This window comes from Dama dama, chromosome 2 (genome assembly GCF_033118175.1).
Source record: "Dama dama isolate Ldn47 chromosome 2, ASM3311817v1, whole genome shotgun sequence".
Taxonomy (NCBI): domain Eukaryota; kingdom Metazoa; phylum Chordata; class Mammalia; order Artiodactyla; family Cervidae; genus Dama; species Dama dama.
In genome coordinates this window covers 10916191-10943877 of record NC_083682.1, presented here as the reverse complement: position 1 = coordinate 10943877, position 27687 = coordinate 10916191, and the positions used below count along the sequence as shown (strand labels likewise).

The 27687-nt window shown below is 45.5% G+C and overlaps 1 protein-coding gene across 1 annotated transcript; it reads right to left on the bottom strand.

Annotated features, from left to right (window-relative positions):
* Positions 1-1174: 1174 nt before the first annotated feature.
* Positions 1175-27602, bottom strand: DDB1 (damage specific DNA binding protein 1). The gene is made up of 27 exons (XM_061166220.1): positions 27404-27602; positions 26057-26205; positions 24863-24979; positions 24287-24508; positions 22137-22251; positions 21127-21224; positions 20287-20445; positions 19575-19658; positions 18889-19005; positions 18185-18287; positions 15528-15603; positions 15331-15439; positions 12521-12699; positions 12260-12423; positions 12043-12150; positions 11680-11887; positions 10800-10895; positions 10586-10697; positions 9496-9619; positions 9024-9188; positions 8222-8316; positions 4973-5143; positions 4565-4674; positions 4140-4309; positions 3856-3958; positions 2560-2683; positions 1175-1976 (listed from the first exon to the last, which is right to left on the bottom strand). The coding sequence occupies exons 1-27, from the start codon at positions 27462-27464 to the stop codon at positions 1893-1895; spliced, it is 3423 nt and encodes a 1140-aa protein (XP_061022203.1). The 5' UTR covers positions 27465-27602; the 3' UTR covers positions 1175-1892.
* Between the last annotated feature and the right edge of the window lie 85 nt (positions 27603-27687).

Sequence of the window (27687 nt, the reverse complement as noted above, 5' to 3'; positions counted from 1 at the left end):
AAGTCAAGACTGAAGCTACTGGTAAGTAATAACCTTCTCCTGAACATGGCAGGTCTACGCAACTACAGGTCAAACCACTGAGAAGCACCAGAATAATAACCCCGCCACATTCTGTTTTTCTCCCATCTAGGATTAAGTTTTTTAAATAATCACAGTCTGGAGGCCTTTGCGTGCCTGCCTTATTAAAGCTGGCCTCTGGCATGGGGGCAGGGCTTTTCAATTCAAACCATGACTTGAAGAATTCAAATCACAGTGTTGAGTTTCAAGTTCAAACTGTGGGTTTTCAGAGATGATTATTTTTTCCCTTAAGACCCTTATCCTCCACCCTCAGAAACCCCAGGAGAGTAAGGGTAAAAGAACGGCAATGAAACTCAAGGAATGCCTCCAGGGAAGGAAACTTACTCCCGAAGACCCCCAAAGCAGAGATGCTTCCTTGCTCTTTTCCTTTTAAGCTAGAATCTCCCAAAACCACAGTTTGAACTTGAAACCACAATTTTCCTGACACTGTATCAAAGGCTGGTCTTAAAGGAGCCAGCCAATATGCCTGGGATCAACCCCGCTCCACTGTTGGGACAGAGCAGCCTTTATTCCCACTGGATCACTGGTGGAAACTGGGCCCGGACACGCTGACCCACTGGGCTTAAAGAAGACCAGCTCTGTTTGCTGAACAGAAGGGTGAACCCCAAGTGTGCCCTACTCCTGTATTTTCAAACCTAAGACACCAACGGTTTACTCAATGAAACCAGAGGAAATAAAATCTGAATCCAAAGGGCATGTGGCAACAGGAAGCTGGGAGGAGTGTGAGGAGCAGTGCCTAGGGGGCTAGTTGGCTGAATGCTGCACACACAGCTGGCTGTAAAATGACGTCAGGAGAGGCAGCCCAAGCAGCATTACTAACAGAGGCCACTGGGAATAGAAGGATGACTGGAGTCAGAGGCAACCCAAGACAGCTGAATTTCAAAAACCTGACTCCCTTCATGCCTGGGATCCCACCACATGACAAAGGAGGGGTACAGAGGACACTTCTCTACCTGAAAGGAGTGTTCCAGCAGCCAGGACGAGGGGCTGCTGCAGTGGCTGTGAAGGAGAGAACGGCGCCTGCAGTGCCCTGGGCACAGAGCGCCTGGGATGCTGCAGAGCCAGACGGGGAAAGAAGAGCAGAAACAAACGCATCTTTCTTCTTAGACTCTACTTTATTTGGTAAAACTCAAGAAACTAACCACCAGTTCACGTCCCCCCACCTCCTTCCCTCTGAAGAAGGCAGTTCCCCAGAGACAAAAAGGCTGTGGCTTGGAAATCATCCACCATCTGCAGGTCTTACTACCCTCAGGCAGCCCACGGCCTGGTGGTCAGCCCTCCAGACCCAAAGCTCTCAGAGGCAACAGAAGAAAGCGAAGGAAGCTCTCACCTCAAAGACAACGAACCCTTCCCACCCCACCTCCCCCCTACCCACAGCCCTCCCCGACCCCAAACCTAAATAAAAAGATGTGAGGACAATGCATGAGTGTGGGACAGACACACACACATACACACACACACACACACACACACACAAACACACACACAGAGCTTCCTTTCAGCCAAAGAGCTGCAAAACTGCTCCCTGGAAGGAGGACATTGCCTGCACCAATCCAGGCTTGGTGGCCCAAGGTGATGGCTGGAATCATGAGAGACTGGTAAAAATCCAGGGAGAAAATATTTCACCTTCAGCCCTTGCCCAGGTCTCCAGTGAACTGGTTTTCGTTCTACGAAATCCCCATTTCCACTCAGGTAGGCTGTGGTTTCTGGGGCTTAGGGACAGGTTTCCCATGGCTGAGAGACAGTGGCAGGGAGGAGGAGAGCAGGAGGGCAAAGCCTTCAGAGAGGGTCTGGGAAGGGATCCCTGCCCTTGGCTAATGGATCCGAGTTAACTCCTCCACCACCTTGATCAGGTCATCCGCAGTGGCCTCTCGCTTCATCCCGCTGCCATCGTCATACTGCAACGAGGAGAGGGGAGGAAGGGAGGCCGTGAGGGCTGAGAGCAGGCTCTCCCTCCCCGGGGAAGGGGACGCCCACAACAACGGTACCCTGCACCACACTACCATGGCAGGAGCAAGGACTCATCAGAAGCCCGTGCTTCTCCTTGGGGGTCCAGGTGAGCAGGGTCGGCTGGCAGCAAAGCTGCCCAGAGGCCGCCACCCAGTATATACGTCCACCTCCACCCGGCTGTTCCCCAGAGGCACCACCTCCAGTGGGCAACACCCCAAACTCCAGCACCATGGAAACTCCTCTCCCCTGCAGGATCCTGGCCCTGCCCCCTTTCCTGAGCATCTGCCAGGGACCCCAGACATGCCCGAAGGTGCCCTTGTTGCTAAAGTTATAGTGCTTGGTGCCTGGTGGGGGAACCCCCGAGCCTTAGCCTTATCTCCTTGCCCTCGGACACTACCTTCCCATGCGGGTAGAAGAAAACTTAAAAAGGGCTCTTGGCACATGGAGGGGAGGCCTCCTGGCGTGCCTGGCCCTACAATGGATTTGAGTCAGTGGCCCCGGGGCTGCACCCTGCACAACGGCACAGCTCACCTGTAGGTTTGCCACAACTTCCTGCATCTTAGGCCGGCTGATATCCAGGAAACTCTCAATCAAGTCGCCATCGATGAAGCCGGTGGCTGGTTCTGTCTTTCGTTCAGTATGAAAGGATCTCCAGGTGGACAGGTGAGTTAAGGAATGTGCCGATCATTTGGAAATAATAAATACCCTCTCCAAAGTCATCCCCACCTCTGTGCACAAGACCAGTCTGAAGCAAGCATCAGGAGGAGAACAGAAAACAACAGGTTCAACTAAAACTCACAGCTGTCTGGACAGTTTTGCAATTTCAAAGACCCATAAACCCTTACCTAATCCATGATCCTCTCAATGGATCATTGGAATAATCATCAAAATAACATTTTAAAAATTACAGGGATTTTCCCCTACAGCCCAGTGGTTAGGAGTCTGGGCTTTCCATGCCGAGGGCATGGTTTAATCCCTGGTCAGGGAACTAAGATCCTGCAAGCCGCACGGCAAGACCAAAAACAATTAAAAAATTAAAAATAAAAATTTAAAAAACAGATAGAATACAGATGACTCTTAGTTCAGAGCATGGACATGTATAGATTTTTTTTTTAACAAGTGCTCCATGTGAACTGGATGCTTGCCTAGGAAGAACCGCTCTTTAAGTCTAGCCTTCACAGATTAATAAACTGAGGCTCAGTGAAACAAGAGAGGTGCCTGAAGTCCTGCAGGTTAGCAAAACACCCAACATGTCAGCCTACCTCCTCCCTCCTTGGCGAGAGCTGGTTCATCCTGCCTTACAACAGACTCTCAGCGAATCCCCTCCAGAGTCTCGAAGGCTCCTCATCCCTCTCCCATAATAAACAAACTTCCAGCAGTACTTGGATCCTCAGTGTCCAGGGGGCTGATCCTTGGGCTTCTGGAATGTACAGCTTCTCTGCTCTTCCCCTCCTTTTCTATTTAGCCTCTCTAGCAAGGGTCCTCAAACACCGCTGCCCCCAACAAGATCTCTGAAAGGATGTTCTAAGTTGTGATCTACACTTACGTCTGACATGGCAACGCCAGAAAGGTCAGAAGCAAACACGCTGCATGAATACTAACATACATTTTCAAGATGAACCAGTAAAACTGGGCGATAAGTGCATGGGGTTCACTAATACGATTCTCTCCACTATTGTGTGCTTGAAATTTTCCATGAGAAGTTTTTACGTAGCCTGTTCCCCACCAGAACCTAGTCAAGACATTTTCTAGAGGGACAAATTTCCAGTGCTCTCTGCCTGGGCCAGGCCATGTTTTTGAGCAAGGGGACAACTCTGAGAAGGATATAAGGAGTGCTCAATCTTGCCCACACTTTTGATGACTTTATTGAGTCGATTCTGCATGTCCAACAAGAGGTTGTACCAGCTCTCTGACAGTGAGGTCACCAGGCCTAAGGAAGCAAAGAGAGCCGAAAGATACAGGGTGCTCCAGAGCCCACAGCGAGCACTGCCTGCCAAGGGGAGCCCAGGCAGGAGGACAGATGAGCCGGCCACCGACTTTCGAAACCCTGTTCTCCCCTGTCCCTGGGAAGGAGGGCTGTGTGGGAGCACGCCCCACAGGGTCACCCTTACCAATCATGCCGTTGACCGTGCCGAAGAGCACCGAGCCCTGTGTGGGGGTGGAGGTCTCGCCCAGGTTCTGCATAACCAGAGAGCCGTGACAAAAGACGTTGACAAACTCGCCCAAGTGGAAGAGCCCAACCTCCTGGAGGTGTTGCCGCTCCTCGTCCGTGGTGGCAGCGCTGTAAGGGGTGCGAGACACTCACGACCCAGACCTCCTGTCCCCCCAGATGGGGCCCCAAGGGCCACGTGCAGTGCTGGACAGACACCCTGGTGGGCCCACCCACTCCACAGCGAAGGAGCCGGCCGGAAGAGGCTCATCTCTGCAGCCTGATTCTCTCACAGATACCCTCAACCCCTGTGAAGAGGCACACCCGAGCCTGTGAGGGCCCTGTGTCCTCACCTACCACAGGCCGCTCCCACAGCTGGCCACTCACCTATCCTTCTGACACACGAACAAGTTAAAGGCATTTTCAGCCCCCAGGAAATTGTCATCATCCAAGATTTCCACAGCACTCATCCAGTTGGGGTTAAAGTCTCGAGCAATCTTAAAAACGAAAATACAAGAGGGGAAATACAATCAGCAGTTTTGCATGCAAGCCGGTGCTGGGACTTGGCCAAGTGCCTGCCCTGCCCTTGTGTTTAACCACCGCCCCTCTAGGGAGAGCCCCTCCTTTGTCTGGCGAACACGGTCCTGAAATGGCCTGCTCAGAGTTCCAGTTGGGGCTCCCTAAAAGGACTGAACAGATGCACAATGTGTGTCCAGGGATGCCGTTCCTGCCCACCCGGGGCTTCATCAGCCCTCACCACCAGCTTAAGCAGGCCGGCTGCCCGCGCCCAGCTACCTCTTCGAAGTTGCCCTCCATGGGCTTGTAGGCCAGCAGGAGCACCGAGCGCATCAGGTCGCCCACCAGGATGAAGTCGCCCTTGGTCTTCAGGTAGAGTGCCATGATGTTGTTGTAGTGGTTACACTCAGTGCGGAGCTCCTTCTCCGTCGTCCACTCATAGAGCCGCACCTGGAGGGGCAGACAGTGCGTTTCTCTCAGCCCCAGGGGCCTGCACCAGCCTCAATCCTCCATCTGCTGCACCACTTACCCAAGTGCAGTGTGGGGTATGAAATGGTTTGCTGTGGAACTTGGGTGAGCGTTTGTAATTATTACACATTCATGAAAGATGAAAACAGAGTGAATACGTGAAACTTAATACTACAAAGTCTTCCTTTATATTAAAAAAAAATAATAAGTCAGGATAAAGAAAAATACTAAGTAAACAGTAATGCAAGTAACACTATAGAAATGACAAAAGATGGTTTTGTGACTGAAGTCTGGTAACTGTCTACAGAAATATCTCTAGAAAGAGAAGATCCATTTCCAATTTCCTGATCAGAAAGAAACAAGATCACCTCCCAACAAACTGCCCTTTCTGAACCCTTCTCAAAACACATACATCCCTGGCACCTTTTGATGTACATCCAGTGAGCAAAGAAAATAGAATAGAAAAGTCCAACAGAAACTTACTCTAAAGAACTAGAGTCTGTGGCTACCACTCTACCCAAAGGGGAAAAAAATACCCTTTTTTTCTTCACTGCAGTGTTTCTTCAGTTATGACCATATTTCCAAAAGAACAAAGATGCTTTACGATCAACAGACAGATGAACAGATGCTCGGCACAGCCCAGTCCCAGCAGATTCTGCAGGGTCCAGGCAGCCCCACCCTCACCTCTGCACATACAGACACTCCTGGGAAGAATATATTAAGCCATGATTTCTCAAGACGTGTCCAAAAAACCTTAGCTCCACAGGTGTACACTCCAAGGCTCACTCGTAATAATCACAATGGCTACCACACCTCCTGTTCTGGGTCAAGTGAGCCCGGAACACCACAAATTGGGATAAGCCCAGTTGGGCTGGGCTTCCAGACTTCCAAGAGTGGGGTGAAGAAGCTGCAAATGCAAGTAAACAGTCTGAGTCTCGTGAGCCCTTCCAGCAAATTATGAAACCTAAGGGTGGTAGGAGATTGTGGGAACCCCTAACTTAGTAGCAAGTCAGACAGAAGTTTGAGTAACACTACTTGGGCCAGGGGTTTAAATAAAGACAGTCTTGTGGGACCGAGCCCTTGAACCTGTGACATCTGACTCCAACTCTGGGTAGTTAAAGTCAGAATTTAAGTAAATTATAGGACCCCCAGTTGGAAAACTGATTGTCATAGGGATAAAAACTCCTCATACATGCTGGCAGAAGTGCTGTGAGTAAAGATAGTTTTCCTTTACTCTCCAAACCTGCTCCACTCAGTCTTCCTCCATCACTACAGAGCAACACCATCTGTCACTCAGGCCGAAACTCTTGACCCTTTATTCCCTTCTCACGACTCATCTTCAATCCCTCATTAGAGCCCCTCGATACTAACATCTGTGGAATGTGACTATCCTTCACCTCCTCTATTAGCACACTGCTCCCAGCACTATCCATTGCTCTCTGGATCATCACCAGAGCCTCTAAGCTGATCTCACTGCTTCTACCCCTGGTCTTCTACCACCTTCTCCAAGATGTGCAGTGAGCTTTTCAAAATATAACTACAGGGACTTCTCTGATGAGCCAGTGGTTAAGAATCCACTTTCCATATGGCAGAAACCAACACAATATTGTAAAGCAATTATCCTTCAATTAAAAATAAATAAATTTAAAAAGGAAAAGAATCCGCCCCCCCAATGCAGGGGACATAAGCTCAATCCCTGGATGGGAAACTAAGATCCCACATGCTGTACGGCAACTAAACCCCCCTACACCACAACTAGAGAGCCCGCACCTACAACAAAAGTCCTGTGTGCCACAACTAAGACTGGACACAGCCCAATAAGTAAACCAATACCATATATATATATATATATATATATATAAAACTATAGTCATGTCATGCATTTGCTTGAACCCTCTAGAGGTTCTCATCCCCTCAGAGTAAAACCCGAAGTCCTTACAAACCTAAAGCACACAGTCTATCTGGTTCCACACGTGCTAGCTCCCAGCTGCCTCTCCAACTCACCTCCCAGCACCCAGCACTGCCTTCCCACACTGGGCACAGGCCGGCCGTGGACTCCTGGCACTTGTCTTCTCCCAGATCAAGGCATGGCTGGCTCCCTCCTTTCCCTCAGAAATCTGCCCAAAAGCCACCGTGTGAACCTTCCTGACCACGTGTCAAAACAGCGCCACCTCCATGCTCGCGCTGGCACTTTGTCAGCTTCTCGTCCCGTTTTTATTTTTCACACGGTACTTCTCATCATACATACACGTATATATTCTATTTGCTCACAGGCCCCAGGAGGCTGGCTCTTTGTCCATTTCATCTACTGCTACATCCCAACTACCAGAACAGTGCGTGGTATACTTCAAGTGCTCAGTGAGCACTTCCCGATGAATATCAAGTTAAAGTATTTAAGGGGACTTCGCTGCTGGTCCAGTGGTTAAGGCTCTGTGCTTCCACTGCAGAGGGTGCAGGTGAGATACCTGGTCTAGGAATTAAGATCCCACATGCCGCAAAGCACAGCCAAAAAATAAATAAAGCTGCTTTTTCTTTGGAAAAAAAAAAAAGAAGTATTTAAGCAATGTTTCTCTACTCTTGATCTTCTCAGCATCTTTCATATGCTACAATGCACTGAGAAGCTTCTAAGCAGAAGATACAGGATACAGCAGGTCCCAAATCAGTTTGACTGTGTAACTTTTTTTCTTTTTGGCAAGGGAGGAGGTGGGGTCACACCAGAAGAAAAGTGGAGAATTTCACAGGCCTAGTATTTCAGGGATTTACTCATGATGAATGAAGTTTGGCTCATTCTATCCCACACAGATGAAATATTCTCATGCCATGACACATTCTGAGTGCAGGGACCACAGTTCTTACCCTCTTCTCAATTCCCACAATACTCAGAACAATACATACAGGGCTTCTCAGAACCAAATCTGGTGTCTGGTCCAACCCCAGCTCCATCCTCCATCCTTGCTACTCTGTTACCCTTAAAATTGCAACACACAGGCAGTTCAGAAAATACAAGGGGAATGTGCTCTGTGGACAGAGGTGAGGCGGGAGGCCAGAGGGAGCACTCACCGTGCTGTTGATGCTGGCTAACAGCTTCCCGTTAAACTCCACCATGGAGTACACGGCCCCCTTCACCTCCTTCTCAGCCACAGTCTGTAGTTTTCCTGGGGGGAAAAAAGACACCCTTCAGTCTCCTTCATGAGCCCACACTTTAACAAATCAGAAGAATCCTGTGCTTCCCCCCGGCTCTAATTCCTGCCCCCCCAAACCCCTCATTTCAAAGCAGAGAATATAGAATCCGTATATACCGGGGTTAACCACCTCTAGAAGTGTGGGCCCCCACATAACATGCAGTGATCCCAGACAGCGCTCAGGTTCTGCCTCCCACCTGGGACTCCGATCTCCCCCTCAAGATGGAGACCAGACTCCACCTCAGCCATCTAACCTGAGATTTTGGGGCTGACAGCTAGTCTTCAGAGCCATCATGGGTAGGGGAGATGAGAAAAGATAGAGAAACGAACACCAAGTGCTGATGCTGGGAAGAGGGCCTAAAAGGCTGAGCAGCCGAGTGGAAAACATCACGGAGTCCTACCAGAACTCCTAACTCTCACTCTGGTCGCCTCTCCCTTTCTCTTCCTTTCAAAGAGTAAAAAAGGAAGAAAAAAAGGGTAGATTTTATTTGTGCCGCTGCTCACATACTCCAAAACTCATTCAGACCATCAAGAGCTTAAAGAGAGAAATATCTTGAATCTCATGTCACTGCAATTAATCCAAGTTCTTCTGCATAACTGAGGCTGAAACCTAAAACTCTCTGTCTGCTTCCTTTCCCAGTTTTCAAAATTCTCAAAAGCCAGCGACTGTGTCCACTTACCATCTGAATACTGAAAGACCACAATACGACCCTGCTTGGGCTCTGCCTCTTCTGGGTACACCATGGCCGTGCCCACGATGAAGTACGTGTTGGGGTCTTTGCCCAACTTGCAGGAGACCAGGCTGAGGGCATACTCATTCTGCAGAAACTGGTGGGCATGAAGCACTAGAAGAAGAATAGTAGAGAGGTGACTGACTGACGACCCCCACGCATGTGTGCTTCTGCACTTCTGTGAGGTCCACAACTCAGCTTGGAGCGTCTGCCTCCTGCTGTTCCTATCTCCTCGCCAGCCTACTCTGACATGAGGAGGCCCAGTACTCTGAACTCACAGCCAACTCTGAGGCCCCACCCCTTTCTTCTCCTCCTAGGATAGTCTGCCAGTGTCTATCACATTCTGGAATACAGCAGAGCCCAGAAGAGCCTAGCTTCAGGAGGACGTAGGTACAGCATGATAGAAAGAGCTCATCTGCACCTTCAAAGGTGTGCTGGTCAATGATAAGGAGGTTATGCACCTCCACCTCTTCTCCAAAGGAGGTCTCGTGAGGGGCTGTGCTGCTGGAGAACAACTTGCTGGAGCTGACGCTGCTGGACAGGGCCTGGGAACAGAGAGAACACACATCACCCCTCTCAAAAGAACGGGTGCTGGGACAGCAGTGTGAACATCAGACAGGATCAGAGAACAGAGGAAGAGTCTGAACGAGAAAAACTTGAGGCTGGCCGCCTGCACAGAGCCCAAGTGCAAAAGGCTTCAGAGAGGACACAGGGACTGAGGCTAAGGATCCAAACTCCATATGGAATTGACACAGCAGTCCAAAACACTACCAGACTCGAAGGGCATTTAACAGCACTAAAACAGTGATGCTAAGTCAATCAAGAAAGCTAACAAGAAATCCAGGCAACCTAATAAAGTGACAGGCTTCCACCTCTCTCAATGGGAAGAGCAGGAAACCACTGCAAGTAAAAAGAATACATAAAGACCTACTCTGGATTAAGGGAAGAAGTCAGACCATGGATGTCTGCAAGCAAGAAAAGCAGAAAATACATGGAATAAAGCAACTGGCTAATATCTCCACTGGGTCTGTGACGTGTGGCTCTAGACGGTCCATTATCATTTTGCAGATGAGAAAACTGAAGCTGTCCAAGTTCACACAGCGAGCAACGAACCCTGGAGCCAGTTCTGTCAGACTCCAAGTCCCATGCTCTTACCTACAGTATGACACTGTTCCCCATACCTGACACAAAGTACCCAAAATGATGCTAAGAGAAAAGGAATTATTCATCAAGCAAGGGTACCAAGTAGCAAAATCACTGAGGCCACACTTATTCAAAGTTCTTCTCAAGTCTCTAACGAGGTGGCCAAATCCAGCTCACTGCCTATTTTTTTAAAGTTTTACTGGAGCCCAGCTACGCCCACCTCCTGTCTACAGACGCCTTTGTAATGGCCCAGGCGAGTAGCTGTGGCTGAGATCAGGTGAGCTGCAAAGCCTAAAGCGTCTACTGTCTGACCCCTTCCGAGCAGCCTGCCGCTGCTCACACCACTCTTCTTCGGCCCCTGCCCTCACCTGGGTGCTGGCGCTGGGCCTCAGAGCAGTTGTGCCCCCACTTGTGTCCTGAACTTCGATGCGGCTGGAGAGGACCCCGAAGCACTGGGACACCTCCTGATAGCAGATCTTCCTGCAGAACAAGTATGGAACAGGGCCCCTCAGAAGAAGGCTGAAGCGCTACGTGCCAACCCCCAGGGCCCCTCCCCCGCAACTCCCCTACCCTGCCCCTCACCTGGGAGATTCATAGAGGGGGACCGTCCGAATGTGCAACTTCTGGATCTCGTCGATCGTGCCAATCGTGAGGGTGCTGTTGTTGGCCAGTGCCAGGCTGGAAAGAAGGTTCTGGGTTTAGATTGAGTACACCCAAGGAAGGAAAGGGTTCTATGAGGCAGCTCCATGAGCGGAAGAAAAACGAGGCAGAATTACACTAGTTTACTCCAGGGCAGTGGTTCTCAACTACCGCTCTGTCAAAACACACCTGGAGACCAGTCCCACCCCTCAAGTTTTATTTAATTGGTCTGGTTGGGCCTAGGCTGAGATTTTAACAGGTATCTGTTTAACACTGAAGTGCAGCATTCGGATATAGAACAGTGATTCTCGAACTATCAAACCACACTGGCATCAAAATGACCTGGGAGGCTTGTGAGGCTAAGACTGCTGGGCCCGCCCCTGGAGTTTCTGATTTGGTGGGTCCATGGGCGAGGCGTGAGAATGTACATTTCTAACAGAGAGTTCCCGCGTAGTGCCATGGCTACAGAGGGAGCCACTTTGAGAATACCTGCTTCAGGGGAACACATAATGAATGATCTCTGCATCAGGGACTCTGAAACTTGACCAATTCAAACTTGACTTGAATTGCCTAAGAGGTTTTCTAACAATACAGATTCAGATCTGGGGCCCAACCCTAGATCTACCAAAGCAAACTCTAAGAAAGATTCAAAAACAATTCAGTACATTTAAAAGGCTTCCGAGGTATTTCTACTGCAGGTCTGCAAAGCTCTGTTCTACACGTCTCAGCCAGTCACTGGCTTTGTCACTGGAGAAAGGCTGGAGGGGAAGGGTCATGATGCCCTCAGTCCTGGCTCTCACTGAAGAAAGAAAAAGAGGCTCACCTGTCAGGATAGCCATCTGAATTGAGGGGACACATGTAGTTCACTTCCTTGAGGTTGACATTGGAGAAGACCAATTTGTGGTTGCTGCTATAGATGACAGTGGGGCGGTCAGAGCAAGCAAAGACGTTGGTGGTTGAAAGAGAACGGAAAGTTCTCAATACTGTGGGCTGGGTGCCCAGAGTCACCTTCTTACGGTCGCTCAACAGGCCTACAGAAAGAAGAGCATCAGGAGAAAAACAGAAACAAAAACAGGACAGAGCTGGACTGTGAAGGTTCGAAAGATGCACCCTGAAGCTAAGAACCCTGCCAACTTCAATACCCCAGATTCTCCAAAGCACCCCTCACCTGACGTGCTAGTCTCACCTGTCTCGATGTTGAGTCCAAAATAGAAGAGCGCTCCGTCCCCCAAGGCACAAAGGAGGTAGTGGCTGCTCTCAAAGGTGGTCATCAGGATGGAACGGGGAATGATCTCTGTGGAAAAGAGGTACTTTGAGCTCTTGTTCCAAATCTTGATTCTGATCCTAATTCAGGCCCTTAAAAGAAACACATATACCCCACCCCCAAAAAAAGAGAAACATACCTCCACCCAGCATCTCTTTGTGCAGTAGCTCAAAAGAGGGCAGCTTTGCAATTCGGGCTGAGATGTCGGTCCAGAGGCCAATGGCACAAAGAGGGGACATTCCATTGCTGTCCCCTAGAGGGGTGATGTCTAAGCAGGCCACTTCGTGTTCCATCTCTGTGTGGCTGAACAAAGAAGCATATGGCAGAGGAAGGACTCCAGGGATCAAGGAAGTCCCAGAGAAGAGGGGCGGGCAGAAAGAGCAGAGACAGAAACACACACCTGATCTGCCGGAGCTCCTGAGGGTGGATCTGCAGGTAGTAGAGGGCCCTGCCCACGGCGACTACCACCTGGCTGCTATTGCAGGAGGCCACGCTGATGTTCTTGCCCTGAGGCTCCTTCCACTCACTCACGAGGGCCTTGGGCTCTTGGGAGACCAGCCTCACAGATGCCGAAGTGATCTAGAGAAAAAAAGAGCAGTGTCCCCAAGCCCCTGCAGGGGGTCTACACAGAGGGAGAAGGCAGTAAATGCCGCCCTCACAGAACCCTAAGAATAAGCTATGGAGGTCCTCCTCTGCCATGGAGATAGATTTTTCCAAGTTCCACAATGACTGATTACATGAAGATGTCATTTTTAACTGAATCCTTGAAGAAGACTGACTTCAAGCAGCTTATAGCTCATATACCTACAGCCCAAAAAAGAGAAGGCATGTCCTGTTTCACTCTGATTAAGGCTTGGGTATCACAAATGGCACCCTATGGAAAGGTATCAATGGAGTAAGACCCTGCAACTACCAGTCTAGTTGTTTTTCTCAACCCCAAAGTCAGATCTCTAAAATGTCCAAAAAAAAAAAAAGTCTAATTTCTGGGAATTCCCTGGTGGTCCAGTGGTTAGGAGTCCGCATTTTCACTGCCGAGGGCGCAGATTCAATCCCTCGTCAAGGAACTAAGATCCTGCAAGCTGTGTAGCACAGCCTGAAGAATTTAAAATATCCAAGTTCTTTACTATGCATGAACCATTAAAATCATATAAAATTCTTTAGTAAAGTCTACAAAACTGTATTAAAATGCATTTTATTTTTATATTTATTCCATTACTGAAGTAAAACAAAAAGCAGGTTGATAATATTATTACGTATCAATATATTTTATTTATCAAAACTGAGTTTCTACTTAAAGAAAGACCTTTAGAACTATAAACATCATGGGAGATGCAGAAAAACACCACAAGCTATTACTGATACTAATGAACTACAATGCAATTACATAATACTTCCTAGAGTTATTAGTCTTTCCATTTGGTAAAGAAGCCCATCATTAGTAATAACTGAGCTGGCATAACATAGGAAATCAGCTTTTGAAGAGCCTGGTCCAATACAAATTACAAAACCAGTGAAGCAGCATAATTCTGAAAATTAAAAAAAGAGGAAGGCCCTTGAATAATAAGATATGTGAGCTGGGGCCAGAATTCAGGTCCCAGTTAGAAAACACCGACAAAGCATTGAGTCAGTATCTGGGCACTTCCCACACTTGTTCAACAAAGTGACAGACCTTCCCTCTGGTTTTTAACTAAACCCAACACTGCCTATTGGCTAAAAGGAAGACCAAGAGAATAAAACTATGGAGACAGTTCAGTAACCCTTAGGCCCTTAGGCCCTCAAGTGCTACAGCCACGACAGGCAACTACTGACTCTGCTCAGTGTGGAGAACGGCTCCTGAGGTGAGGAGGGTGTGCAAAAAACCAAGAGCATCATGGCCATTCCAAACTTAAGCCTGCCAGGTCCTGAGAGACGCGAAGAAATCAGGCTCTCATGGCTAACAAGTACCAAAGGGCTGTATGATCCCCATTATCACAGAAAAAGTTAAAATAAGTATCTGAACAGAGTTAGAGCTCTAGTTATAAGCAGTACACTAGAAGTGCTATCAAAATTCATATATGCATGGTAGCGTATGACTAATCTTTTTCTTCTTTGTGCTTTTCAGTATTTTCCAAATAAGTATATATTACTATTACAATGAGTGGAAAAATGTGTCTCAGATGACAGGATATAATTAGTACTAAAACAATATCTCCCTGCCCCCCCAAATACACACACACACACACACACACACAAAATGATCCCATCCATAACAGAAAATGTAAATAAATACAATATACAGCCATCCCTCAGTACCCGCAGGGGACTGGTTCCAGAATCTCCAGTCAATACCAAATGCGCAGATGTTCAAGTCCCTCATATAAAACAGAACAGTATTTGCTTATAACCTACTCACATCCTTCAGTGCACTTTAAGTCACCTCTAGATTGTCTGTAATACCTAATACAATGTAGCATTAGTCGCTCAGTCGTGCCTGACTCTGCGACCCCATGGACTGCAGCCCACCAGGCTCCTCTGTCCATGAAATTTTCCAGGCAAGGATACTGGAGTGGGTTGCCATTTCCTTCTCCAGGGGATCTTCCCAATCCAGGGATGGAATCTGGGTCTCCTGCACTGCAGGCAGATTCTTTACTGACTGAGCTACAAAGGAAGTTACAATACAATATAATATACAATGTAAATGCTACGTAAATAACTGTGAATACAATGTAAGTGATATGTAAATAGTGGCTGGAGCAAAGCAAATTCAAGTTTTGCTTCTTTCTGAACTTTCTGATGGTTCCCCCCCCCCCCCAATTTTTTATTTTTTTGGCTGCACTGAGTGCCTTGCAGATCTTAGTCTGCTGACCAGGGATTGAAGTGCAAGTATCATGTCCTAACCACTGGATCTCCAGGGAATTCCCACCCCAAATACTTCTCATTGTGGTTGGTTGAGTACATGTATGCAAAACCCACAGATACAGAGGGCCAACTTATACATACATTTGCAAAAGAAAATTAAAACTAAAAGAACTCCAAAGTTTAAAAAAAAAAAAAAAAAGAGTTAGGTTCCTCTCAGTAATGGGTGATTAGGTAATTTCAATTTTTTTCCCAAGCCTTTTTACATTACTTTTAGACCCATAAAAATTGACTTTTAAAATCCAGTGGTGCTCCGTACTGCATTCCAGGTCAAACTGATGCATAAATGGGGCCTGCCCTTTCCTCAGTTACTACCTGGATAAGTTGTTGATGAGCCACGTTGCCACAGAAGAAAGTCTGCTGATCGTCCACAAAACCCATCAGTTCGGTTTCTTCCACTTCCTCTCCGTTTAACATGAGAACTCTGCAGCAGAAGGGAAGGCTGGGGTTAGCCGGACCAGCTGCCCCACCTTGCAACCTTTACATGGACGCTTGGAGCTGACTCGTCTTACCTTGTCTGGCCCACAAAAGAGAGCACCAACGTGTCATCGGTCTCCCGGTTGGGATCAGACCTCAGTGGCCACAGGCCTGGAACACAGATCAAAGATTAAGAGGCACAGCACGGACCGACACTCGGCTCCACACAGTCTAAGGAAGGAGCAGCCTAACTCCAAAAAAAGAGCAAGAAACTTGGAGTCCAGTCCTAAGATGAAATATCCACTCTGTTCCTCCCTGGCTTCAAGACTTTGAAGAAGTTTGGTATTTTTTAAACTGTTTGAGCTTGATATTTCAAAGCTTTTCATTTGATTTTGGATGGGATAATTCATTTCCATGACTCAAAGTCAAAATTTATTTTTTTAAATATTTAACACAGAAGTCTCACCCCTATACCTCTCCTTCCAACCTAGCCCCCAAATAAGTAAACAATAATAATTTATCCCTCCAATTCTTTTCAATAGATAAATGCTGTATTGCAAGCCAATACAGTAGCCTCTCACAAACTGTCTACACATTGTTTTTTTTCATCTAATATATGTCTGAGTCCTTATCAGAACAAAACAGTTCCTTGTTTTTGACCTTTGCACAGTATTTAATTTTATGGATGTACTTAGTTTATTAGCAAGTTCCCAATGATGGACATTTTTCAGTATACTGCCATAACATACAATACCACAATGAATAATCTTGTATTTATGTCATCTGATGTACATGAAAGTCTATGGGTCAGATGCCCAGAACTGGGATTGCAGGGTAAATCAGCTGTAATTTCAGTAGACACTGCCAATGAGCATGCCCATTCCTCATGGCCTTACCAACACAGACATTGTCACACTTGGATTTTGGCAACTGGTGAAGAATAGTATGGCTATTTTGTTTTGATTTGCACTTATTATAAGTTAGGCTTGTTATCTGTCCATTCATGTACTCTGTCAATTTGGGGGCAGGAAATTTGGTTGTCTTTCTATCAATTTTTATCAATTAGACAGACCAGGCCTTTGTATATAAGATGAACTACAAATGTTTTCATCTAATTTACCATTTCTCCTAACTTAGCTTATAGTGTTTCGTTTCTGCCAAGCAGAGTATTTTATTTTTATGTTGTTGAATTTATCAGTCTCCTTTTGGCTTCTGTACTTTTGACTCAGAGTCTGAAAGACTCCCCACTCCAAAATTAGAAAGGAAATTACCAACTTTTTCTTTTAGCTTTTGCATGGCTTCAATTTTTTACATTAAGTCTTTGATCTATTTAGATTCTAGCAAGGTACACATTGTACAGTATGGCCCCAAACTTATCTTTTCTCAAATGACTCTAGTTATCCCAACAGTGTTTATTCAAAAGAATCATCCTTACCTGACTGAGTTGAGATACCACCACTATCCTACACTGAAGCCCCATACACAACTGTGTCTATTTCTGGACATTTGAGTTTGCTCATAGGATTCCTGCCTATTTGTGCACCAAAACCATACTTTTAATTTCTAAGGTTTAACAGTATTTTTTATTATCTGGTAGGACTAGACTCACCTCATTGTTCTTTTTTTAAGTTTTTCCTACCTTTCCTTGCATCTTCTGCTTCCCATTTGGACTTCAACTTGTCCAGGTCAAAGAAAAAAAAAAAAACCTACTGGTATTTTTTATTGAAATATATTTTAATATAAAGATCAGAGAGAGAGAAAGCTTTATAATATTAATTTATAAGACCTTAGCATGTCTTTTTTATTTGATCAATCTATCCTTTCAATCCTTTAGGAGTATTTTAAAGTCTTCCTTAAATAAATTTTGCACAATTCTTGCTAAACTTATTCCATGGTATTTTATCTTTTTATTGCTATTTTTCTTCTTTTCCTCTTTTCCTCTACTACACCTTCTAATTGACTGTGTTTTTACATGAAAGCTATTGATTTCAGTTATTTTATATCCTACCTTAATGAGTTCTTATTGTCTATAGCTATTCAATTCATTCTCTTGGGTTTTGTAGTTTTATGATCTCTTCCTAATTCATAAACCTGTTTTAAGCTGTTCTCATCTTCTTACTTTTTTATATTCTAAATTACTTCTAAGTTGTGTTATGTATACTACTTTGAATTAATTTTTGCCTTATGAGCCAATCTGATCATCTACTTCTTATAATAGGTCATTTTAGCCTATTTACATATACTGATAGCAGATATCTGATGAATCAGTTACTCATACAGATGTTTGACATTGAGTTCTATCATATTATTTTAGGTTATGTCTCCTGTTTGTATATTAAAAAAGTCTTTCACTATGTAGTCTTTCTTTGATCTTTTTGATCATTACAGTTCTCCTGGAATTTAGGAGGATTGTGTACTTTTGTTCTAGAAGTTACCTTGGCTACATACCTCATTCTCTGACATTCTCAGTCTCCTCTTTCTTTAGGGATTCTATCAGTTCCCTTATGTAAACAACATTAAATTTTCCACTAAATTGCCCATTTCTCTACTCCATTATCCAATTTTGGTCAATATCTTAAGTTTACTTTGGAACCTTTAAATACATTTAACCTTCCACCACTTATCTGGCATTAAAACTTTTTTTTCTCTTCATTTGATTTGCATTCCCCTAGCTCCCAAGCGTCCTCATGACATGTAATGAGGCCAAAGTCACTCAAATAAGATCTGCATCCTATGTCCACCGAAAGGCTACCTTTGATGCCTGGCAAGTCAATGCTGGCATGCTCGTGGATTCCAATTCCGTTCCGGATGATTCGCAAGGAACCTTCCTTGAATGCCCCAGAGCAAGTGACCAGCTGCAAGTAGAGAAAAGGTTTCTAAATAACCCCTTCCAGAGATGGGGGCAACTGGACTGATGCTCAGAAAGTAAACAAGGTGTACCTAAATCCAAGCACCCTCTGCTGGGGAGCTAGGTTTGAGGATGCAGAATTAGCAGAGGGTGACTGCCAAAGTCTCTAAAATTTATCAAGCAGATAGGGCGCTCTAGTCCAAGAAGCAAAAGGGTCCTACCACTGCTCCCAGCAAACTTGTTTCCTTCCTGGGATCCTAGTTCACCAGAAAGTACACAGGATCTGGGGGCAGACACACCTGCCCTTTAGTAGTTATGCGACGCTGGACAAGTTGTTTAATCCTTCATGGCCTTAAGTTTCCTCACTTCTGAAATAGGCAAGAATCCCTATCTAAAAGGGTGCTGGGGTGATCAGAGATAATGTATGTAAAGTGCCTGGCAGACCAAGATAGGCACTCAGTAAATGGTAGTAATCCTTGCATCTTTGGAATTAGTGAGTGAGGCTCTCAAAACTTATCTGTAGTGCACATTCCTCATTCAAGGTAAGCAGACCCAGGACACAGTTTGAGTGGGCATACCAACTATCCCTTTCCAGGATGACCCCTTACCTGTCCCTGCCCCTGCCTTTCCAGGTCCACAACGCACATGTCCACAATGGGTCCTAAATTGGTAAAGGTTTCCATGGCCACTACGTAGGAGCCTTGTTCATTGCTGTCAACATTGAGCTAAGAAAGAAAGAACAATTTTAGTCTTAGAACGCTCCAGATGCTCCCTAGAGAAATAGTTATCATCCAAAAGAAACTCAACCCTACTAAGTCTGCCCTTCCTGTGCTCTACGGGATGCTTCCAGAAGGGAAATGCTGACTAAGGGACATGGGTATCCTACAGGTGATCCACTAACCAGTCAGGGATTTCTAACCTGGCATCTCATGGATGGATTTCAGAGGAACAGTTTGGAAATTAATGCAAAATATTTGCATGCATTTTTCTGCAGAGAAGGCTCAAATTCTTATATTCTAGAGGGATAAAGTATGTTAGACTATAATCTATTTGAGGGCGGAAGCTGGATCTTGCACATCATTGTATCCACAGAACCTAACACACTGCTGAATGAACATTTAGGGCAAAGAGCTAATCAAGGTAGGATGCTACATCAACCAAGTAGAAAGGTGTATAGCAAGGATATGAATGAACTGAAGAAACTCTGAATGGCACCAAACACGGGGGAAAAACTTGAAGAAGAAGCAGTGAAGACTGCAAAAGAGAAGCCAGAAAGAAGAAAATGTCTTCTCACCTTCACAAGCTGGGAATCGCCAAGGCGAGAACCGACAAACACAACACCATTGTCAAGGTACGTCAAGCACTCGGCAATAGAGGTCTAAAAGAAAATCAGTAGCATGAAAGTCATCAGAATGTACTTCACAAGGGATCCAGACACCATCCTATCCATCTCTCAGACCTGTGCCTAGGAAAACAACAACTGCAGCCATGGTTCCCAAAACAAGTCTCCAGTTCAAATCCCCAGCTAACACTCAACAAACGTTCCTAAATCCCTGAAGTTTGTGACTCTTCCTTTATCGCATCCCTATAGCCAGCTCTAAATATATATTTATAAATATAAATATATATTATAGCCTGCTCTAAACGACCATTTTAATCCCAACAGCTCCAAATAGCTAGAGACCTCTAAAATTCACTGAGTTGTTCTTAATAGTACTATTTTTTTTTAATAGTACTATTTTAGAATGTCCTCCCATAAATGAGTATCAGCCCTAGATTAACCTTTAATTCTATAGTCTATCTTTCTGTTTCTCTTTCTTTTGATACTTGAGGTAGCACCCCACTGCTTGTGAGATTCTCTAGAATCTACTCATTCCAAAACTAACTCCCACAGCAGGACTGAGCATTTGTTGTCAACTCATGTAATTCCCAGTTGCAGTTTCAGACCACACATCTGGGGTCACCAGGCACCTAGTAGAATGTAAAAGAGTAGGGACAAGGCCTACCTCCCCAAGGAGTTCCACACGGAGATCCTTGAGGGTGACGGTGCCATCCATCTGTTCTTCCTTCTCCAAAAGCAGCATGAAGAGCCGTCCTTCCATGTCTCCCAACAGATAGCGAGAGCCATTGGGGTCCACTCGATTGTGACACACAATTGTGCTTTGCTGCCAAGAGGGAGACAGAGTCATTAGATATAAAGCGTCTTCCACAACTAGCAGACCATTCCCTGTACCAAATCCAGTCACTTCATGAGCAAGGAATCCACTCAACTCACATAGGTGACCAAAAACAGGGACGTTTTATTTTTGAGGACAATGTTCCAAGGAGCTCAATATACTTTAACTGTTTACTCACATATTACTCTACTGGAAAACAAATATATAGAAGAGGAAACAGCTGTAAGTATTCCCTGGACTATGCTACCATAGATTTTGTTATTTAGCCTCAAAAGATAAAACTAAACATGCAAGGCTTCATTTTTATGACTCAGTATCTTAAGGTGAATTTTTTTATGACTAATGTTTTAAGTCTATATGTATTTTTCACTTTATTATTTTACATGTTTTGAACTCTGACATTAGTATTCAATAAAATTACCCAAATTTCTCCTTTCTTCAGATTGCACAAATGAATAGAAAAGATAATCTGAACTGTATTCTCTCTCCCTTAGTTAGCAAGCAAGCTCTTTGTTAACAAACCAAGCCAATCTCTCTTTGTATTCCCAGTGACCAACAGTCTCATATACACAGTGAATAATGTGACAGTTGTGAATCCCCTTCTGACCAACGAGGGGGTAAGGAGGGAGACACAAACAGAAGGAAGAAAAGGAAAAGAATGCTGCTCACCTTAATGATGGGGGGGGCAATCGCCAGGTATTTGTCACCATTGTGATACGTGATCGACTCCTGTCCAATGATGATGGCGCCTCCGAAGGGCTCAGGGACTGCAGGAGAGAGGGCAGCATTAGAATGCTCAGCATCTGGAACCTGCCAAACCCTGAGGCAACTCAGGCACTGAGCCAGTTATCTCTGAGGCGAACTGGAAGATAATCATTATTTTAGACATCAAAGTCCAGGGAACACGATAACCTTTTTCTGAGATTCCTGTCTTAGAAATTGTAAGCTGCTCACTCTGTACTCCTGATAAATATTTTCACTGCCACTCTTTTGAAGTTCACATGATCTGAAGGATGGGGAGTCTTCCCAGTGTTCTTCCATATGCATTCTGCCCCTTTCTCTTCTAAATGTCTGATCCAAAAGTTTTTACTTTTTCCCCTTGTTCCTTAGCTTAACTTCCCCCATTATCAGGGTTACCATATAGAAGAACCAATTTGCATTTAAGAGTTTTAAAACTTCTCTACTGGGTAAAACACATAACAATGTTGAGGAAAGATATAGGATAAACAGCAGAGACCTGGACTTCAGCCCAGGCTTTGCCAGTGAGGTACAGGCACAGGCAAGTCCCTCGGCCCTGTTTCCTCATCTGGGAAATAAAGGAACCAGATAAGATAAGCATTATTGCCTCTTTTGGTTTTTAAAAATGTTTGCCAACAATAAAATGAGACTATTTTCCATGTGCCACTCGGCAAATCAATCTCATTGTTTTAGTTAAACCCACCACCGCAAAGAAAGGAAAACTACACACTTTGGGGGGGAAAGAGTGAAAAACAAGACAATCTTGAAGATAGAAATGCAAAAAGCAAAGAGAAGCACATTTACAGAGAGGAGACATAAGGGAGGGGTGAACAATGCGTGTGCTCAACAGCACTGGAGCTCGGAGATAAAGGGGCAGAGAAGGTGGGGAAGGAACAACAGAGAACTGGGGCAGGGCCTATTTCCTACATCCCCCAACAAACCTGCAATCACCATGGAAGCTTCAGCTTCTACGTTTTCCTGTTTCCAAGGGCCCTTATTGAACTCCTTCTCTCGGAGAGACACCTCATAGGTTTTTACGTGCCGCCCCTGAGGGTCCTAGGTGGGGAAAGGTAGAATATTTAGTCCCTAGGAAGGGTGAACCCTGGGCTGGAGAGGGTCCTGGACACTCCTGTCACACCAGCCTCCCCATCCTTATCCATAAGCATGCTGACAGCCACCACTTGGGCTTAAGATAGTCTGGGGAAACTGCAACTGAGGCCAACTGTTTCTAACAACGAAACCAACAAAGAGATTTAAAAAGTAGAAAAATGAACATGTCACACTGTACTAACCACTACAGAAATATAATGTACATATATGTACATTTGTGTGTGTGTGTGTGTATCTCCTCTATTCCTTACTTTCAAGGAACTTGCAAAATAGCTAAAGAGGAAAATCAAACACATTGAGAAGTAAAATACATTTAACACATTTTAAAAATTTGTTTGATACACTCTCAGATGCATTCTGATGGGGTGACAGGAGAAAACAGAGCGTGCGGCTCCTCTAACGTTAGTCGAAACTTCCAACCCTGCCATCATCAACACCATCTTCCCCTCCTTTTTCTGAATCATGACTCACTTCAGACCTGGAACTATCAAAGTCACCTTTAAGAGACTAAAGGAGCCGGCCTGAGGCCAGTGGAGAGTGGCCTCATCAAAGGCCAGAGCAGGCTCTGAGAAGTTATGGAAGGAATCCGACAGTGTGTTTCAAGGCAGGGACCACATCTCAATCACTGTTATAGCTCCTGACGCACTGTGCATGACTACCTTTCACATGGTATTTTCCTTTCTCTTTTATCTTTTTAATTTTGGCCACGCCGCGGGGCTTGAAGGATCTCAGTCCCCAGACCAGGCACTGAACCCAGGCCACGACAGTCAAAGTGCTAAATCCTAACCACTGGACCACCAGGAACTCCCTCATGTGATAGTTTTCAAACTAATTTTTGAGCACAAAACGTGAGAAAAAAATAATTTATAGCTGATGAGAATTTTGCCACCAACGATTAGGAGTAAGACTCAACTTCACCATGTGTTCAAGATGGGGTTTGGATTTGGGCCTCCATTTCCCACATATGGAAATGAAGCTCATTCACAACTGGCAGTCCTGGGCCTGCCCAGAGTCAGTCCTGAATAACCAACATCAATGTCTTAATGACCTGATATTTACAAAACTGAAGAAGAGAAATCCTAAGTTTTTATTTCAGCTCTGATATTTAATGTATTATAAACAAGATTAAACAAAATCTCCAAAGCTGATTTCAACCTATTCAAATGAACTTTATACCAACCAGAATCAAAACCAGCACTCAGGTGACACTAAGAAATATACAAAAATACATCAGTATTTCCAATACTTAACACAGCTATCAAAGTGTTTACATGCCCACACACAGTACTTAAACTTGGACTAAGCTTCCTTCCAACATTTATTCAAGTACATGCTACTGAAATAACCTCATGCTGTATGGCCCTTTGTTAAAAGGCTGAGATTTTACCAAGATACAAGCATGTTAGTCTGGTGCTCTGCCACCCTGCCCCCACCCCCACCCCCTCAAGAGATCTGGCCCAGAGAACAGCTGCCCAGGATCAGCTCAACAAAAGTTTTAGGCACAGACTAAAATAGAAGTCAAGAGCCAGCAGTCACCAGAAAGTTGCGCGCTGATCAAAACGTACTTCTTCTTGGAAGACACATAAAGTATCCCCAAGATATTTTCTCACTGTGTGCAAAGGCAATTTCCAGATCATTTCTCTACAGCTAAATTTTAATAATCCCCTAGCATGCCAGTAAGTGACAAAGTGTAAACTGGGTCACCCTACAAAATCTCCAAGGCGCACAACCAGAGTGTAATCTCAGGATTAAAGCCTGCTACAAGCTCCTGACTGCTTCCTGCCTCCACAATAAGTACTACTGTTCTCAAGGTGCAACCAAAACCTCACACATACTAATTACATCATTCAAAACGTTTCAGGACAAATACGTTAAACACTTCTGCCCATCCTACCATGAAATCTAGACATTCTGATGAGCAAAAATGAACTCCCCACGGTGCCAAACCGCACTGCTTCTCTCTCTCCTCCTGCTCCAGTACCTGGTAGACAAAGCAGATGGTAGGTGCTTGGCAACCATATAAGAACTTGACGTCGATAACATGCAACTCCTCCAGGCGGATGTTAAAGGCCTTGAGCTCTTTATTGTCCCGGTCTAGTGGAATAACCTTGAACAGGCCATCATAGAGTCGCAGGCCAATCATTCGGCACTCGGGGTCAATGATGCCAATGATGCCTGTCTCTGACGGGCGGCCAATTCGGTCCTGAGGAATAAACTGGGGTTAGGGAAGAACCTCAACACCTAGGGTAACAGAGAACACTGGGTACCACCTTCCCAGGACGACTTTAGCAGGAGTGGTAGGAAAACAAGTGCCATCTTTTTGACATGCCAAGTAGCCCAAATGTCAGTGTGGGCTTTTTTGCAATACACTGAATCTCAATGAAGTATTATTACCTACCTTATCCCTTGGATTCTGAGTAAACTACAGAAGTCCTTAGTGTTTTCTCCTTGTTTCTCTAACCACACAGAGAGAGCTGCCCCGGCACTTCAATTTCCTTCACCAAACCATGACAACCCTACCTGGAAAACTCTCATCAGCCTGCAGCAACCACCTCACCTGCACATTGCCATGAGCTCGAGTTATGATGTCAATGCTCTCGCCACTCTGCTTATACTCCAAGATGCAGGCATTGTACTTAGCTGTCAGGATAAACAGTAGGTCCTTGCTCTCCCCCTGGAAACCAACATCATACTATCAAAATAAATTTCTTTTGAAAACAGGAATACCTATCTAGGCTTTCATCATTCCTTAAGCATATGAAATTCTTCAAGAATTTTCTTTTCTCCCTGAAAAAAATCCATGGTGAGCATGTACGTTAATAAACAACATGAGTTACACACACCCTAAGGGTGTGTACAAAAGGTCAGAACTGAAGCTGGTAAACATTTAGTCCACTTTCATGATTCTCTATCTCTGCTCTACAAACAATGTATTCATCTAGTTCCATGTCAGCTAATCTCAGTTATTCCATTCAAATTCTGAAAGATGAATGTAACGCCTCCTCTAATCCCTCCCAAATACTTGGAAAAAAGAAAAAAACTGTGGACAACGGAAGCTCAAATGCATCTACCAAGTCTTTCTTACTTATTAATAGACCCCAACAAAGGGAGTTTCTGTTTAAAGGGTTATAATTTAAATTTTGAACCCACTGCTTTCTTATCAGATTCAATAAAGACATAATGAAGCAACATGGTGGCTATTTTGATGAAAGCAGCTGGATTATAACAATAATAATTCGATGGTAAGTGGTAACAGTCAATGTTCATTATGTGTTAGGTGCTGTTCATCTTCACAATAACCCAGAAGATTGGATACTGTTATCCCCAGTTTGCAGATGCAGAAGTAAGTCTCTGAAAGGTTAAGTGACACCCAAAATTAGATTTAGTAAGGAATAAAGTGTACTGCCCTAACTCCAGAGCCTACTCTCTGAATCACTATGATGGCCCACAGGATGGTGACCCACATTTCAAACTGCTTTAATGTTCCCTTCTAAAAAAGTCAACTTGATAAAATAAATTTTTTCCCCAGCGAATTTCTCCTTCTATCTCTTGGAAACTTATTAAATAAGAATATAAACTGAACTCTGCCATTCAAAAAGAGAAAAGTTTCTCTCCTAGGCCTTATTTCTCTCCTAGGCCTTATTCTCTCCTAGGCCATCCTAAACGAGCAATGACATAAAACAACATAAACTCAACTACAACCAACAGTTCTCCCCTTTGTTGCTGGGCCCAACCAACCCAGAGCACTTACCTTGGGCCTGAAAAGCTCCATGACAGCAATCTTCCCATACATGCCCACCTCTTTGACAGGCCGAAGCCCCTCAGCAGTGACCACATAGATCTCTAATCTTGTATTTTTGGCAATCAACAGGTTCAAGTCTTCTGCTGAAGTAAAGTGTCCTGCAAGAACAGATCCTCTAATTTTTGAAGCCAAAGCACTAAGTAATCCTATCACTTCTACCTAAAACCTCTTGAATCCTCATTTACTTCACATATTTCTCTGGCTCCCTCCATTCTCTTCCTTCTCAACAAATCGTCAAAGAGTTTCACTCCATATGTTCAAGAAAGCTACTTTCCTCATCAGACTAAGAAAACTAGCCTGGGCCTAAGAGCATCATGTCCTTCACCTGACAATGACTGTGAAAACCCTTCAGATGGCTCTGTGCCCTCGAATTTCACTTTTCCCTTTGCAGTGGCCGACTCATCCTCTAATTAAGAAGAGATGCTGAAGAAAGTGTTCCTCTCTAGTCAGTTCCTTAGTTGGATTTTCACAAAACCTTAACCAAACAGACCAGATCAAACAAAGAGAATTCTCAGAGGTTCACCTTAAAATATTGCTTTGTTTGCCCTGCCTGCCCTCCCAGCAGTCTACCAAAACCCCATCCACACTCCTTCACCGCCTCCAACTCTTCAAACAATAGTTTTCTTTTGGAGTCGTGACTATAATTTACATAAAAATACAAGTTTGAGAGCTTCCTATTCTGTTGAAAATTTGGCTCAAGATGATTATTCGAGGGTTCTGGACATCTGTGTCCTTAACAATTCTTGCACAAACAAACAACGCAAGCCCAGCACTGGGCTGGGCCATTCTAAATCCTCTTCCCCAGCAGCTCCTTCTTGTAAACAACAGCCTCAGGCAGACTCCTCTCTTTCGCCTGAGTGCGGACATTCTTCACATCCCTCCACCTCCCAGGCTCTCCCACTTGAAAATTCGTGCCCCCAAATCGCCATCACCACCGCCCTTTCGCGAGGCCAATCTCGCGGCTCAAGCAACACCGCACGATCAACTCAGAGCCCACTCTCTGTCCCACCGGACCCGTCCCTGTCCTCAAGACCAAGTGACCTCCGAGAACGAAAGTGGACCCTCAAAAGCAGTTTTGACCCCCCTAAAGGCGCTTACTCCCCTAAAAGGCATGTGTTTAGACAGCTTCTTTGAAGTCGGGGACTGTGGGAGGTCCTTCCGCAGCCAGCGCCTTCCATTCCCCGGGCCCGGTCCTGGCCGCGGGCTTGGTGGCCACCCGGGGGTCGCGAGCTTCCCTAGGCCTCAGTTGCCCCCAGCTCCCTCCCTCGCAGGGGTCTCCTGCCCAGGCAGCCTCACCGGTCACGCAGCCGTTCACGGCGGTGGGCTTCTGTGCCGTTACCACGTAGTTGTACGACATGTCGAGGCCTGGGGCAGCCCAATGGGATTCAAGCGCAACGATTGAGGGATGGACACGAGCGAAAAGACTTGGAACCCCCACCCGCGCGCGGCGAACTCCACTGCCGCTGTCTCCGCCCCAGAGACACGTTGCAGGCCAGAGCGGCCGGAACGCAGGGCATCACGGGACGGCCTCACCTGGCCTCTTGGAGGACTCAAGGAGACAGAGGCGGCCAACCAAGGGA

Excerpts from the sequence above, each read along its gene's own strand:
- DDB1 (XM_061166220.1), bottom strand. The coding sequence starts at position 27,464 with ATGTCGTACAACTACGTGGTAACGGCACAGAAGCCCACCGCCGTGAAC. Across the intron at positions 15,440-15,527 it reads TCTTTTGTGGGCCAGACAAG|AGTTCTCATGTTAAACGGAG; the intron begins GTAAGACGAGTC and ends CTTCTGCTGCAG. Across the intron at positions 10,896-11,679 it reads TCAGATGGCTATCCTGACAG|CCTGGCACTGGCCAACAACA; the intron begins GTGAGCCTCTTT and ends CCTTCTTTCCAG.